The 16,940-nt window shown below is 47.4% G+C and overlaps 1 protein-coding gene across 1 annotated transcript; it reads right to left on the bottom strand.

Moving 5' to 3' along the window:
* Positions 1-492: 492 nt before the first annotated feature.
* Positions 493-16,821, bottom strand: lin52 (lin-52 DREAM MuvB core complex component). Its single transcript, XM_023828272.2, has 6 exons — positions 16,746-16,821; positions 16,073-16,147; positions 15,920-15,957; positions 15,730-15,796; positions 15,403-15,486; positions 493-969 (listed from the first exon to the last, which is right to left on the bottom strand). The coding sequence occupies exons 1-6, from the start codon at positions 16,762-16,764 to the stop codon at positions 914-916; spliced, it is 339 nt and encodes a 112-aa protein (XP_023684040.1). The 5' UTR covers positions 16,765-16,821; the 3' UTR covers positions 493-913.
* Positions 16,822-16,940: the final 119 nt, after the last annotated feature.

Genomic DNA, 16,940 nt, shown 5'->3' on the forward strand with positions numbered 1-16,940 from the left:
ATATTATTTTTACGCAATGTTTTGTGTGGGACGTCTGTTTCCAATTCTCATTAAATGGGGGGGAAAACAGGTCCCTCCCCCCGACGGAGCCTATGTCAGAACTCCTTATGTTTTCCAGAACTAAAAAGGCATTTTAACTGAGGTTGTCTATGCAATGGCAGCACATGAAGTTATTGCCCTAATTAATCGTGTTTTTTTTTTGGTCCCCTCTCTCTCTGCCCAACTGTTGCATTGCCACTAGTTCAATTTTTTCTGCGATTCTCATTGCGAACCTAAAAAGCCACGATGGTTACAGCCAGTCTCACCTTCAGCCACCTCGAAAGGTGCGCACTCTCTCTCCCGTGAGCCGGAAGAAAAGCAGGCTGTCAGCAGATTAACCCAACCTAGAAAAAACCAGGTTGACCAGACGACTCTCAAATCATTACTATTGTTCCTAATGGCACCACACACTGAGATACAGACAACATTTCAGACACTGGGACAACTAAGAAATTACCTTGGGATTTTTAATACTTTATTACACAATTTGGCTTGAGGAAAAACAAAAGTTAATTTCAGCTACGGAGAAAAATAAATACAGAATATACACATTTAAAAGCATGTACTGAATTATAATCCAACAGGAAAGCTACAAAAACTAATTCAGCCTCATAAGAGAGAAAAATAATGGTTTTGTGAACAAAGGGATCGGATTCGATGGTCTCTGTGAAACCAGAGAAGTGGTACCATAAGCAGTCAGAACTTTGTATCGCGTACAGGGATGAGCGGTCACAGCGTACACAGACACACCTAAGTGCAGTTCAGATGTTTGTGTGAAGGGCTCCAATAAAAATGACAGGCAGTGTCTGTGTCCAAGTCCCCAGCCCTAGGATGTCTGATGGGACTGACACTGAGCCCCTCCCTCCAGAGCTTCTCATTTTTTGGGCTTCTCCAGGATGTTCAGGAACTTTCCTCTGGTCATTTCCCGAGCTGAAAAACAGACAGGAATCATCTTATTCATTGGATTCAGTTTGCCAGTATGATGCTACCTGAACATTCATTCATTCATTTTCCAACCCGCTTTATCCTATTGGGTCGCGGGGGGTCCGGAGCCTATCCCGGAAGCAACGGGCACGAGGCAGGGAACAACCCTGGACAGGGGGCCAGCCTATCGCAGGGCACACTCACACACCATTCACTCACACATGCACACCTATGGGCAATTTACTAACTCCAATTAGCCTCAGCATGTCTTTGGACTGTGGGGGGGAAACCAGAGTACCCGGAGGAAACCCCACGACGACACGAGGAGAACATGCAAACTCCACACACATGTAACCCAGGTGGAGACTCGAACCCGGGTCCCAGAGGTGTGAGGCAACAGTGCTAACCGCACAGTTCTGCTCTTTGTACAGAAATAAATACCCGATGATTTTCTTTTGTTTAGACTGATAGTTCAATCTCACAAGCATCTAATTACCAATTGGCCAAATCAACTAAAATCACACAGATGTTTACAGCACCATTTGGAGGAACTACAGTGGTACCTCGGTTCTCGAACTTAATTCGTTCCCTAAAAGTTCGAGTTCTGATCGAATTTTTCCCATAAGAAATAATGGAAAACCAATTAATTGGTTCCCGGCCACCCAAAATTACATCTAAATATTTTTTATTAAGCATTTAAACACAAAATGAACAGGATAAAACAAGAAGAGCATTTTTTTCTTAATGGCTTCCAAAACGATAAAGATCTTATCCCAACATTACCCCTGTCCTGCCCCGATAGTCCGCTCCTTCCGTGTGTCACGCCCCCTCGTTAACCTCGTGTGGGATCCCCATGTGATCAGCTGTTTCTGGTTGTTGTCATTAGTCCTCTGTATTAAGTCAGCGTTTCAGTTTGTTTCCCCAGTCCGGTCATCGGGTGCGTTTGACTTGCTTACAGCGCTGGCTTAAAGCAATGCATTCTGATCCTGACGCAATGCATTACGGTTAGATGCATTGCGACCTCTCACCCGGCTGCACAAACTGGAACCGCCTCCGTGACGACACACCTTTGCCCTTATTGGCTGAAGAGTTTAGTTACACGCAAGACATTTGTATCCCAGGCAGTTCCGATGCGTAATCTGCTATTTCTCCGGAATATCACGTAAAGCAGTGAGAACTGTTTTCCAGTTAATTTACTCGGTAAAATAAAGTTTAAATAAATGACATAAATGCTCTAATAGTACATGTAAGTTAGTGGTTTATTTATTATTAGTTACTGTAATGCTGCGCTGCTTTATTTGGTTAATTGTCCAGTCTGTGAAGAAGGCATTCAAGTAAGGATTGCATTGCAGTATGACTCATTTCCTGGCGCGTACAATTTATATTAGGTCAGCGTTCATGGTTCGACTTCTGATATTCAGATCGAATTCTAGGTCAAACTGGTTTGTTCGACTTTCAAGAAATTCTAAATCTAGTGAGTTCGAGAACCGAGGTACCACTGTATTTCGAAAGACTGTCAGCACTGAGAAACAGAATGAGAACCAGCAGAGAACAGATCAAGCAAGAACACATTTTGAGCAGCGGGTTCCTGAGTGTCCCCAGCACTGTCCTGAACCCCTCTCTCCCGGGACGCTGCAGTAATCAAATTCAGTACGACAGGGAGGGACCAGTACTGCATACACTGGAAGCCCAGCGGCCGTCGGGTCGCCACACCCAGCTGAGAAGGTTGGGACGTTTACCCCAAGCCCCATCAAGGATTATGTGGGCTTTCTGCTATTCCCACGACACAGCAGTCCACTGAACCTCACAGTACTCTGAGCCACTGAGAAGGAGGAAAATAAAAACGGGAAGAGGTTATGGGTGACTGACGGTACCTTTGGCACTGTGAACAAACACAGAGGCCAGTCCCAGCTTATGACACGAGCTGCCAAAGAGACAATTCTGTAACCCACTTGCGTCCGTTTCACACAGTCCACCATGCTGTGTTCCCAGCACACAGATGGATCAGGCTACACACACAGACACAGACACACACAGAGACACACACACAGACACACACAGAGACACACAGACACACACAAAGACACATACAGACACAGACACACACACACAGACACACACACACACACACACACACACACGCAAATCCACTCATCCTGGAGGATTAGGCTTTTTGGATTTCTAACATTTCTTCCCCCGTTTTCATTCAGTCATGCCATTTTTTTTTACTCCATACTCAATCCCCCACAAACCCACACCACCTACCCAAAATAAAACTCATGTCCCACGTGAGACTGCATGCACGGTATGGTGGGAGATCGGTGTCTGAATGGCCGTGCACATTCTGCTGTGATATGATTAGTCTAAATGACTAGCAGAGGCACAACAAAGCGATAAACCCTGCTGAGGATGTAGAACTCGGTCCCATTCATTGTGCGCCAACCATAGCAACAACACATACTGTATGCATCAATTAAAAAGAGGCACAAAACGGACAGTGTCATTTAGCAGGGGAATAATGCCAGTGACTTACGGCCACCATTCTTTGGTTTATCAGCAGGCAGTAAAAGTTTGCTGAACGTGCACTAACGGAGGTTAGGAAAGGGACGTGGAGCTGGGCTCGCTGACTACAACAGACCTCCTCTTCCACCTTCCACAAGCACTTACCCAGCATAAGGACACGGCGAGCCTGGAGTCCAGGCCAGGAAACGCCCACAAACACAGCCACACACTAGGGGCCATTTGGGGGGGGGCAAGTCAACCAAATGCGCATTCACATCCCAGAAAATAACTGAATAAAGACGGATATTAACAGAGAGACTGCACGTGCACGCTTCAGCTAATGGAATCAGCTCTAGAACCTGCAGAACTCACCGATGACTGATGGTCACACTCCAAGATAAAACTGTACCTGATAAATCGGTTTAAATCAATCTGTGGTACTCCAACCCCCCTCTACCCCGAATGAGTACCCCCCCCCCCCCCACCTTTTTTAATCTTAAAGAAGCGGCCTAACATCATCTTAAAATCCGGCCTGCCCTCATCCCACAGAACGTCCGCTGCAGGTCCCGCCTCCATCCACACAGACAGGAGGCGTGTTTAATTTGCAAGACGTCGGCATGGGAGGTAATTTATACAAACATCTGTTCGTTTCTGACCGGAAAAAACAAAGCGCCACAGAGCGTGGGGTTACCAGAGTGACACAGCACGCGTTACCGCTTCTGAGGACACAGTTCTGAGTGTAGGAGAGTCATCCGACGAGGGAGGCAGCCTGACCTCCTCCGACAGCCGGGGATCCGGCGGCAGACGGGTCTCCCTCTCCTCTGCACGGTGCGTACATTTCCACTGTGAAAGATCTCGGTGTTCCACTCGTCGCCAGCCAACTTCTGACTTTGTGTGTGAGGCTCTTGAACCTGAGCACTCCTCAGCATCACAGCATTCACAGTGAAACTGGCACTTGTGATAAAGACTACCGCATGTTACACTACAGTCCCAACCAAATGGCACGTAAAGGATGTGGGACTCGTGGAGTTAAACGCATCCAATCTTATTGCACTACCTGTGCAAGCCATGGATTACTGATGAATAATAACCTCCCTCCTCCAGGGGGCTCCACTCTCACAAGCAGGTCATCAGAGTAGCACTCACCCTTTAGCTGGTTTACCTCACAGGGACAGATATACCGCCCTACACCCCAGGCCCTCACTGGTTCCCCCCTTGAAGATTCCCATGAGGCCCACAAAGGACTGTCCCCCCCCCCCCGTATGCAATGCGTGGCACCGTAAAGCCCGATGCACAGATCCAATCTCCCGTTTGGGCCCGATACAGTTTTACAAGCAGGATGGGTAAGGAATGAGAACTGAACGTTGGACCGTAAACGACGCCAATCAGGGAGGTGAAGACGTGATGATCCCAGCAATCTGTCTACTGTACTGTAGTAAGGAAATAGTAAAACTATTATCACATTCAATACAGGCCACAGTGTCCTCAAAACCTAAGAGTGACCCCTCTTCACCAAGAGTGACATTCAGCAAATCACCCAAAGTAAATGGGAGTATGGTAAATAAACAGGGTTAGTTAGGACATCATTTCTCACGTTGACCACTCAGCCCCAGAAAAACACCAAACCGTAACCATGCACAAGTCCTCATACTCAGAGACACACAGAGGGACATCTCTGTCATTCATCCCAACCTGGCTGGAGTTACCATGGTGAAGTCGTCGCCCTTCCTGCGAGGGTGAGCCACCTTCCCCTCCCCTCAGCTAATGAAAAGCCGCGCCGCCTGTAATTTAGCCGAGGCGCCGCGCGGAATACCAATGCTGCCACCGCCGCCGTGCCGCTTCACCTTGAGCTGTCCATCATCGGGTTAAACATGATGCTAATTGGATTCGCATTGATTAATTTCTCTCCGCACTGTCTATTCGCATAACACTTAACAAAATAATCAGAGGTCTGGACAGGCTGGCCAGGTCTGAAGAGAAGCGGATCCCCGAGAATCTGGGTGGGGGGCTTGGGGCGAGGGGGGGGATGAATCAGTATGACCCGTAATTACTGCTGTCCACATACCATTTTCATATCTCGGCACATTATGGCAGACGAGAGTCACCGACTGTGTTTCCGGAAACCACGTCTGACTCCACAAGTGGTGGAGGGGTGTGATTAAATCTTTAGGTGTTTCATATTTTGTTTCTTCGTGACATTTACTAAAGCTCACAGATATATAAAACATGACTTCTCTAGGTAGGAGTATGTGAGCGTGAATCCAAGCGGGACACGATCAGGACCGCCGGTAAACATTTTTGGGGCCACTATGCTGATTAATCCGTTTCTTCTGACCAGGGTACCTGCTGGCCGCTGGCAAATGGAGGCGCCGCACAGCGATTCGACCTGCTGACTGGGCCTGAGGAGGCTACATGTCCTACTGGCCTCACCGAGGTCCCTACAGCGGGGCCACACAGACCCCGAGGGAACAACTCCCATCAGCACCCACACACGGAACCCTCATCCTCCACTAGATGCAAGATCGGAAAACTCTCCCGTATCGACATAGACGTTGGCTGAGCCTGCCTTGGGAAATTGGCCAAATCGACCGTCAGTGAGGGCCTCCCCCGCAGGGGGCGACAGTGAGACGCCCCGCAACGTGGCGCCATCGATCTGGCGTCGGCCTGTGCGGCAGAGACACAGCCCTGCGTCCGAAACGACAAACTAAATTAGAGAAGCCAGCCAGTCAATCTGGTCGCATGCATCAGTGTAAAAACAGTGAAACGCTGATTAAAAAGCAAACAGGTAGCCTGTCCGTAGCTGGTCCCAGAGCTCTGAGCCTAAATGAAAAGTTTAGGAGCGATGCATGTCTGCATCCATCTCCGTGTGCAAATAGCAAACACGCTCCTCATATCTTCCAGGCAGAAGAACAGAAAACAGTGAAGTCTTTTACTGCTTTTTGTCTCCCACCCTAGCAGGGAATATGCCCCCCCCCCCCCCCCCCCAAATGAAAAGGGCTCGGCTCAGCTCCCCTGAGATCTCCCTTCGTGTCACCCTTCTGCTCCAGTCATTAATTAGTTTTCAATTTACCCTCCATCTCCGCCGGCCCTGAAAGCGGGATGATTTGCATTGTTGGATTCAGATCGAGGGGCACAACGTAAAAAAAAATAAAAAATTAAAGATGAGAGCTGCGGGTCCAGCCAGCATCCTGCCAAAGACTCACGCGCAGGCAGGCAGGCAGGCAGGCACACTCACTCACGCACACACGCGCAGGGATCTGTCAGAGGCCAGCGGGGATCGATACTGATTAGCGCGGGACAGAGATTTGTTTAGCTGATTGGAAAGGTCAATTACTAATTTTGTACTTAGTTAATCAGCAACTTGTTACAACCACCAACTACATCGAGGTGCATTTTCGTGATTTAATGACCCTCTATTTTAATCCATCCGCTTTATGTCCACCCTACAAATACAAAACTTTTTTTTTTAATAATACATTTTTCACTTAACCCTTTCTTGAAGAATACAGCACATCTCAGGCAACACAGATGCGCTTGTTATGTGAAGGCGAGCTGTCAGTTTCCTCATACACACTCAAGATGCGCATGTGCTGTGATGCCACACATGTTGCTGTTAAAATCTGCCTTTTGGTGACCAAAATGGATGCCGGTAGGCACAGCGATCCAGAAAGGACGTCAGCACTGAGCTATTTAACCAAAAACATAAGCATACAATGGGCAATCCCATTAAGGGACTGCATATCACTAAAATTTTCCTCTCTGTTTAACATAAGCATACCGACCCTATCTACATAATAATTTTAACACAGAAATAGACACTATTCCAGAATCATGCATCCACTTGTCAGACTCCGCTTCATGACGGGATTGGCTGCCAGTACGGATCGACCCCTCTGGCCTTGCATGCTAGCTCATGGGATCCAATTGGGGGTTTGTACTGGGGTGGGGGTCACCACCGTGTCAGATTATGGTGAAGTGCGGCTCCCAAAACGCATCATACATACAAACCAAGCAACCATTCCCACCAGTAAACACAGTACTGGGAGCTGAGGCTGGATGCTCGTCCTGGGTAGGAGAGCACCACCATGGACTGGCAGACTGGCCTCGCAAGGTCTTTCGGCCTGCTGGGACTGGGACATGACCGCCTAGGTGACTCCTCTAATGCACTTTCATTAAGCCTCAAACAGACTGTAATCCCAGCCCTGCTGCTATCCTTAAACTGCCACACCGAGCCATTACGGGGTGTAATCTTTATCTAATGGATTTAACATCCATTCTCCGGGCCCATGTCCCCAGGGAAAGAGGGCTGAGCAGCGGAGATGACATCCCAGCCACACCAGCAGCCCCCTCTCCCACCCCCATCCTGACCCAGTCCCTGCACACACAGCCAGGCGTGGAGAGGCGCATGCGAGCACACGCGCACACACGCACACGCACACACACACACACACGCGCACACACACACACGCGCACCCCCCCCCCCCCCCAACCGGACGCCAATGTTTCCGCAGAAAATTCAATTACCCACTTATTGATACTTTGCGGGGATGTTTAAGATGCGGACACGGGTAATGATTTCCCCAGAGGGGGGCCAACACTAGTGCGTCTTTACACCCCCCCCCAACCCCGCCTCCAGCTCACTGCTGTCTGCCCACGTGCCGTGGAGACGCACACCCACACGCACGTATGCACTAATGCACGCAGATGCACACCCCTGCCCACCCGATGGCCCCACCCCACTAAACATACCCCCCCACAAACGCACGGCAAGTCCCGTTCCAGAGGTGTCCTTATAAATAGGCAAATCAGCTGAAATTCATTCATTAAAAAACGCATCCAGAAAGGTTTCACTCCAGCACTGCGATTAGCTATGAAAGAAAATCCTATGAATTCCTAATTTATTTATGCAGATGAGCTTGTCATCTCATATCTGTCGGGGGGGGGGCACAGACAGACACAGAAGAGACCTGCTGTTGCGGTTTGCTTACTGTAACCCAGTCCCAGCGCCCCTGAAGGTCCAGCCGGCATGCTGGGGCTTTGGGGGGGGGGGCCTCATTGCAAGACGGTAAAAACCAGAGTCATCTCCTCTTATCAGACATTGCTACACAAAACAGAACAAGGGGGGAAAAGCCCGGCCCATCAGCCAGCAAAGTGCAGGCTTCCCGCTAATGGCATCTCAACAGGGACGCATTAAGCTCAGCTATTTATCTAAAATGCAGGCAATAAAAATCCTTCAGCACGAGCTTGTCAGGGGCTGCACTCCATAACGGCTCATCCTGTTGATGATGGATGGTCAGAGGGGGGCGCTGGCGGGGCAGGCCAGCAGCAACACAATCATCTGCTGATGCCCGAGGTGTGCGCCTCACAGAGGGCGGAAATTGATCCCCACAGCGTGTGGGGGGGGGGGCTGGTTTGGAGAAGTCAGGGCTGACCTTCAGGGTCCCCTTGTGTGTGTGTGAGGAGGGGTGGCAGGACAAGGGGCTGTAAATCAAGGCGGACGAACCTCAGAGGAATTTAACCAATCATATGGGATAATGAAGGTGGGGGGCGGGGCAGAGTGCAACTCTGCTGCCCTAAATGCGACAGTGCAATGATCTGAATAAAGCAGCCCATGCTGCCGCAGCAAGGCATGCATCTTGTCTTTATGCGTTGCAATTCTGGGGGCCCACACAGGCCGACGGGAAATTTAAATGAAGGTGATCAGGGGGCAGGGGGGGGGGGTTTAAGAAGCACACACTTGGTATGACAACCACCATTAAACATGAAGGTATATTTCTGGATTATTTCAGTTTGGGGGGTGGGGGGGTAAAATCAAAGCTGCAATATACATGGAGGCAGAAATTGCTTTTTTACGGGTCTCCGGCTCTGAAAGGACCCGAGTCGAGCCGCGCCCCCGTGTCCAACTGCCACGCGCCCCCTCCCTAAATTCCAGATGACTGGCTCTCCTATGCCAGCCCCTTTATGCTCCCCTGGACCCCCCAGCCCTGACACCCCTGCGACATGAATACCAAATACGTTATTTAAATGAACCCCCTTCGTCCTTCTCCTGCTCGACGGTCTAATTATCCGTCACCTGCGCTCACATTTTGATTAAAACTTTATCACTTAGGCATCACATCTGATATTCCTGAGATTACGGGCTGTGATGTATATTAACCCCCCCGACCCGGCTGGGCAGAAGGGGCCACACCATGTGGCTCTGAGCCCAACAACCCGGCTGAGTTTGGCAGGAATGCGGCATTTGACTGGTTGGCCAAACCATCCGCTCTTCACCGTCAGCTATGTACAGTACTGTGTGAAAGTCTTAGGCAGTCAAAGCAAATGTTCAAAGATACATATCTGTGTAATAAATGAATGAAATTCACTCAGAAGAAAACACAGACAATTTACCATTAGAACATATGCAAATAAAGAGTAAAACAATAGATACTAATAGGAACTACTCAGGCTCTCCAAAAAGTCACTGGTACTTTGTTGGACTGCTAGAACAACACTGCTTTGGTTCCCAAACCTCTCCTCAGGGATTCCATGTATGCATCACAACCAGCTCAACTAATTAATTAATTTAAAATAGTTTAAAAAGTCAATGAGGTATTGATTAGCCATGAGGTTTGCTCATAATACAATAGTAGGTGTATTATATGGCTGCAGCAAATTTAAGAGGTTTTGAAATGGCTAAGCTGACACTTTCACTGACCACCATTTACAGAGGGGTGTCGCTAATTTTTAAACATATGATAATTATTGTAAAAAATATATATGGATCATCAACATTTTTAGATCGGTTTCACTGTGTAAATTGTCAAATGAGAGACACATTCTAATACGATGAAAAAGGGTGTTCTTGGGCCAAGAAGCCAAACAGCACGGGGCAGCGAAGCAGCACCACTATACTTCTCCCGAAACGCTGAGGTCCTCCTAGGCAAGAACATTGGTCATTCTGCACAATCACTAGATCCCAACACACTTCCTGCAACGTTCAGTAGCCGCAACACACAAGGAAAATCATCTCAGCAAAACACAAACCAAACATCCAGGACAAGTAAGCATGCAAAACATGAAAGTAGTTTTTAAACAGTTTCCCCATCAGTTATGCCTTGTTCGCGTTTCCTTTTAAGCAGTTCTTACGATTCACACCTTTACATTTTTACACACTGCCTCTAGCTTACAGCCCTCCTCTGCCCACTTGTAGGGGAAGCAGCCTGATCAGTCACCATGAACACTTCCAGCAATCTGGGCCGTGCTACTGAGGAGCCAATCAGGAAAGCCTCGGGGAGTACAGCTCAGCCAATGAGGTTGCCTGTCTAGGCCCAGGTGGGCCACACAGAGCGTGTTAGGGAGGCCTGTTCCCCACGGGGACCCTTCAATTGAAGTGTCTCCGATAACAGCACTTATCAGCCTCTTCTATCTACTACCCCCTCGGGGACTCCAATCTGTGACACGTGATGCGGGACATTCATATATCCATCTGGGGGGCGGGGCCTAAGCAGCTGCGGTCCGGAGGAGAGGCACGCGTCGGGCCCTCTGGGAAAAGCCAGGGACGCGGCAGACGGTTGGGGGAAAGGTGGGCAACCAAGACCCAGGGGACATCCCCCAGGGCCTCGTCCCATCCTCTCCCACTTTCACTGGTTTTGACAAATGCATCACGCAGACTAACGGGACGCCAGCTCACCTCTGTCTCACCATTGTAAACTGCGGCACAATTACCGTCGCCTGTGCCCATATTCACTGCTGGGGGTCCAAATGTCACCCATCTGGTGGGGTCACACCCCTTCTAAATCTCCCACCTCATATTCATTACGAGCTTGGACAAATGGGGCTATTAGAATATCGACAACCAAAGAACAAGCAGTCAGGGTGGAACGACCCGCTGAAACATTTAATTTTTCTTATCAGCATGATCAAGAAAGGGTTTCAAAGCAGCAGACAGCCTCCTGTGAAATGTACACTGTGGCTTAGAGTCATTTATGCGGACGCTGAACGAGGGAATCAGAGACACACAGAGCATTAAGCACAGAAAGCCATCCCAGAGCGATTTTTACTGTGGCCGGCTAATTCTCTGTGATAAAGGCATGGACACCACACCGCAGCCAAATTAAAAAGCTACCAAATCAAAACTCGTGCTGAGAGATGCAAAAAAAACAGCTACAAAAACTACGCAATGCTGAAAAAATCTTAACAACGTCTGGACTACGCAGCAGAGGCCTCTGAAGTTCTGGGGCCCTCTGATGTTCTGGGGCTGTCTTAGAAAGTTGGTAAGGGGCCTCTAGACAGAGAGGAAGCAGAGATGTACAGTAGCCAAGAAAGGGGCTTGTGGTTGCTGGTTGATGGCAGAAAAAGGTGACGAGACTAAAGGGAGCCTTTTGTTCCCGCCTCCATCAGAATCCACCAACACAGGTAAACCAAATGGACAGAGCTTAAGCTTAACCAATCAGCATCCTCCACGTGGAGCTGCACCCCACACAGCTAAAAGGACAGGTACACCCTGCTATAACTTAATCATAAACCCCCCCCCCCCCCCACAACCACCACCACCAAACCACTGCATCCCTCTAAAGTGATTGTGTTCTGCTCATTAAACAGCTGAAGTGTTTAATGATCCGCGTCGTTCGATGGCGGGTGGGGGGGGGGGCAGTAAATCGTGGCCCCGCCACCACACCCCTGCCTCATTTGAGGGCCGTAAAGAGCATGCGGGACGGAGATGAAAAGTAACTGAGATTTACAAGCCCTTCTTGGGCCGCAAAGGAGAAAATTAAACCCTGGTCACATTAGAGAGACACCATTAAAAAGGGCTCTATGCCTCTGTGTGAACTAATAAGTGTCTGGGAGCCACCGAAGGACCAAGAGCGACCAAGAGCAGCTCAGCGCCACAGGGACTCGAACTCACTCAGGGAGCCAAAGAGCAGCTCGGCGCCACAGGGACTTGAACACACTCAGGGAGCCAAAAAGCAGCTCGGCGCCGCAGGAACTCGAACACACTCAGGGAGCCAAAGAGCAGCTCGGCGCCACAGGGACTCGAACACACTCAGGGAGCCAAAGAGCAGCTCGGCGCCGCAGGAACTCGAACACACTCAGGGAACCAAAGAGCAGCTCAGCACCACAGGGACTCGAACACACTCAGGGAGCCAAAGAGCAGCTCGGCGCCACAGGGACTCGAACACACTCAGAGAGCCAAAGAGCAGCTCGGCGCCGCAGGGACTCGAACACACTCAGGGAGCCAAAGAGAAGCTCGGCGCCACAGGGACTCGAACACACTCAGGGAGCCAAAGAGCAGCTCGGTGCCGCAGGGACTCGAACACACTCAGGGACTCGAACACACTCAGGGAGCCAAAGAGCAGCTCGGCGCCGCAGGGACTCAAACACACTCAGGGAGCCAAAGAGCAGCTCGGCGCCGCAGGGACTCGAACACACTCAGGGAGCCAAAGAGCAGATGCCACCCAGTGTCTGAAGTAGCACGTCACAAGGTTTCCGTCTGCTGGTGCGCATGGATCTAATGAAGGTCATTGTCATGCAATGGTGAGGATTTTAATTTAAGTTACTGACTTAGTGGGCCAAGCTGAGTGTGACAGAGTTGCACCCTTAGCCCGCACGACTTCCAGGAACAAAATACAATTAATTCACTGAGCTGAAGATCAGAGTCTTCAGCAATGAAAACTAATCCAAGCTTTGCTATTGGCTGACATGCCCACTGCATAAAACTCCAAACAGATGTTGATATTTAAATGAAAATTAGTTTTGAGCAATAATAACGAGAGTCACGGCGGCTCAGTGTTTAACACCTACGCCTCCAAGTCCAACTGGTGTTTTCAAATTTTCAAATAGTGTGTGAGTATGTGTGTGTGTGTATATGTGTTCTGTGATGGACTGGCATCCCATTTAGGAAGCCCCCCCTGGACAGGCTCCAGTGCTCCCCTCAACCCTAATCAGGAGGATAAAAGATGGATGGATGGATGGCACACAGACAACTCATGATAATATCTCATAATTAAATGACTGCAGCTATTACGAGGTTAAAATACTCCACCCTGTTATTAATTTTACAGAATACTAATTTAAGTGTTAAATCTTGAGGTCCAAATCACTTACAAGTTCATGAACACAATCCCTTCCAGGAAAGTGGTCGCGAACCAATTTGTATGCGAAGCAAGGCAATTTTTCCCATAAGAAAGCACTGAAAGTCAACTAATTCGTTCACAAGCCTACCAAATTATAATTTTTGTTAATTAATTTGCTGGTTTTTATAGTAAAAACTTTAAAGAAAAACACAATATAGGGTGGCGACGGGCGGACCGAGGCATCGCGGGAGCAGAGAGAGACATGGAGACTTGCTTGCCAGGGAAATTACAGTCTTTATTAACAGTCCTTAACCTTTGTATTGCTGTTGCTGTTAAGGTTAATGGTTGCGCATTTCCTTATTGTCGCGCGTGTGTTTGCCCGTGTCTTGTGTGTACCCGGTCTGATCCTCGCGTGTATTTAGCATGTGTAAATCGTCCTCCGTGTGCGCATCTTGCAGTTCGGCGTCTGACAACCTTGTGTTTCCCGTTTGTGTATTTGGGTTGGATGCTCCTTAGGTGCCTGTTGTGGTCCTTCTATTTACAATTGCACGTGGGGCATGCTGGGACATGCACCCCGCAGATGATACTCTAGTATTAAAAAAAAAGGAATCTGGTCGAGGAATCTGTTCGTCGACCAAATTCTGTACGTGAACCAATGTATTTTTTTCACTAAATTTTTGGTCGCGAACCAAATTGTTTGAAGACCACAGCATTCGTAAACCGCAGGCACCGCTGTATAATTGTGGAAAACAGTGATAAAGTAAATTGACTCCATAATAAATAAGATCACAATAGCAACAACTGTAAACCAGACAATTTTATCAGTTACGGTCTTATTAATAATTACTATTATTTTGGTCAATTAGGGAAGCAGATAAGATCCTAACCTGGTAAAGAAGTCCTACACAGAGCCAACTAAACACCTCTAATTGAAACTTGGCAAGGCTGTAATGATGGACTTTAAAAAAAAAAAAAAAAAAAAAAACCCTACAATCTTCTGAAGTGCTATCATATCTCTAAGAATAACAAAGAGCTCAGAATGCTCTGTGAATAATAGTAATGACAATTAAGAGGGATTTCCACAGCTAAGCAAATTACTGTAATAAAGGTCCTTTCTCATAACACGCCACAGGTTTGTCTCCTTGACAAGATATATCCATCCTCATGGCTAAGGGCAAATCCATAGGCAGTGTTAGACAGGTTTCAGAAACACAAAGCAAAGAGTCACAGTTAAACACTCATTTCCCCAGCAGGACAATCAAGTTTGCCATAATCTGTCCCGAAAAGCCTGGTTTAATCAACCAGCCTTGATGGAATTTGACAAATCTGCAGCGAGATTTCAACTGCAGTACAACTCCAGGAGGCTGTGGAGGTCATAAGCAATATTTTGATTTAGATTGGAAGGTTCATCTCCTTTGCATGTGAGTGTAGACACACTCAAATGAACCCAAAGCCCACCTGCACTGCAAAATGACTAGGATACAAGGTGCATGACATCATCAAAAAATATTTACCATCAAAGGTTTTTTTCTCCAGATTACCATTATGTCAGAAAGCAACAGCCAAGTGTTCCATCTGTTCCTTTTAACAGCATCCCAAAATTTACTTCAGCACCCAAGCCCCTCCCAGTTGATTTCAATTAGGGGTGAGCAACAGGACAGCGAAGGTTAAGACAAGGCCCTGCATGTCAAACTTAAAGCTGATTAAAGAAGACCAAGGTGGCAACATCACATGGGCTGTAATTGAAATCTTAATGCTAACTGACATAATCATGTACACTAAGGCTATCAGTGCCACCCAGTGGCTATAACAAGCGTTACAGCTTGCATGCACACCTAGAAAATGGACTGGATGGGATGGGATGGGATGGGATGGAACTTACATTCCTCCAAACCAAGTTGGTAGGCCAGGTTCTGCAGCCCTTTCACCTTCTCCATCAGGTTGGCTGTGGTCAAACTCCCCAGCTCTGCAGTGAACGGAATATCATGCAATAACGTTTTTACAAAAAATTTAATACTTACCAATATATTAGTAAACGCAATCATTTAAATTCCCTAAAAGGTGTCATCTTAGAAAACGCTTGAAATTATATATATAACTGTCAATAAAAAAAGCAAATGGATGCATGAAACCCAAAACTGTCCTGAAGATAAAATTGCTGGATTGTCACCAAGAATTTACTGTAAAGATCATAAGTGTCAGCGTTTACCTTTCAACATCTCGATGTCATCATTCTCCAATTCTGCCATCCACTTGGGGGGGGAGTTGGTAATTGGCTACAAGAGCGAAAATTGTGAAATAGCTATTTTAGACTTATTTATAAATTACTCTGTGGAGATAAGTGGGAGGAGGTATATAAATTCATCTGCCCCGTACAAGGTCGTATGAAACCCACTTACGCTTTTAAAGGAAGCTGCAAACTCAGCCACTCCCGGCACTGCAAAAATAAAACTCCCATTAGAAACCCACACAAGACATCTGTTCTCGAACGGTACATTCCTGCCGGTTAAAAGAGAAAGCCATCCAATAATGTCACCCGGCTGATCACTTACACTGCTCCGGCCACAGATCAGGCGAGGCTCTGTCCAGCTTTTCAAAGCTCAGCAAAGAGGACTCAAAGTCATCATCTTCCAAAGCAAGAGAGATCAATTTGATACGGAACGAATATTTTTTTCATCTTGGTGTTACAACTCAAAAATAATACTAAATCTATAGTCAGATGCATTTGATCTCTCTTTATCTGGCTGCAAACATACAACACAAAAAAATCCGTAAACAAAGATTATTTTTGAAAACAAACGCCTGGCCATCTGTAAGAATAGACAATAATGGAATAAGCTTCAAGGTCGACAAAGGAAATGAAGGCTACTGTAAAAATAACGTTACATCCAGCAACGTGCAGTAACGTAAATAGCAGTCATTCGATCATTTACTGTGAAGGATGTACGTTGCTGGCCTGTTACAATTAATAAGAAATATATGACTATAAGTATTTACATGGTTGCATAGCAATTATGGGTCTACAAATAGCAAAACAAAACACTGACACAGCCAGAAGCGAACAACTACAAAATATCTTTCCATAAAAAAATCTCTTTCAAAAATCTTTGAAAAATACCGCGAAGCAGTCAATGAACAATTTATTGAAGATAAGCTGGATTACAAAGCCAATTTTTTTTTTTTGGAAAAATACGGCGGACAGCAAACACAGGAATTAAAATTTACCTCCACTTGGAGACGCCATCTTAACAATGTCACATGATGCCCGACAACCAATCGGCGGCCACTCGTACGGTATTGGGCGTCCTCCTGTCGGTCACGCCCTGCGGCGCGAGCAGAAGCGCGTCCAATTTAACATTACAGTAGGTCATATAACTTCCAGTGCAGTTGCACTATTTTTGTTTTACTTTTAATTTCCTT

The sequence above is a fragment of the Paramormyrops kingsleyae genome, chromosome 14 (genome assembly GCF_048594095.1).
Source record: "Paramormyrops kingsleyae isolate MSU_618 chromosome 14, PKINGS_0.4, whole genome shotgun sequence".
Taxonomy (NCBI): Eukaryota; Metazoa; Chordata; class Actinopteri; order Osteoglossiformes; family Mormyridae; genus Paramormyrops; species Paramormyrops kingsleyae.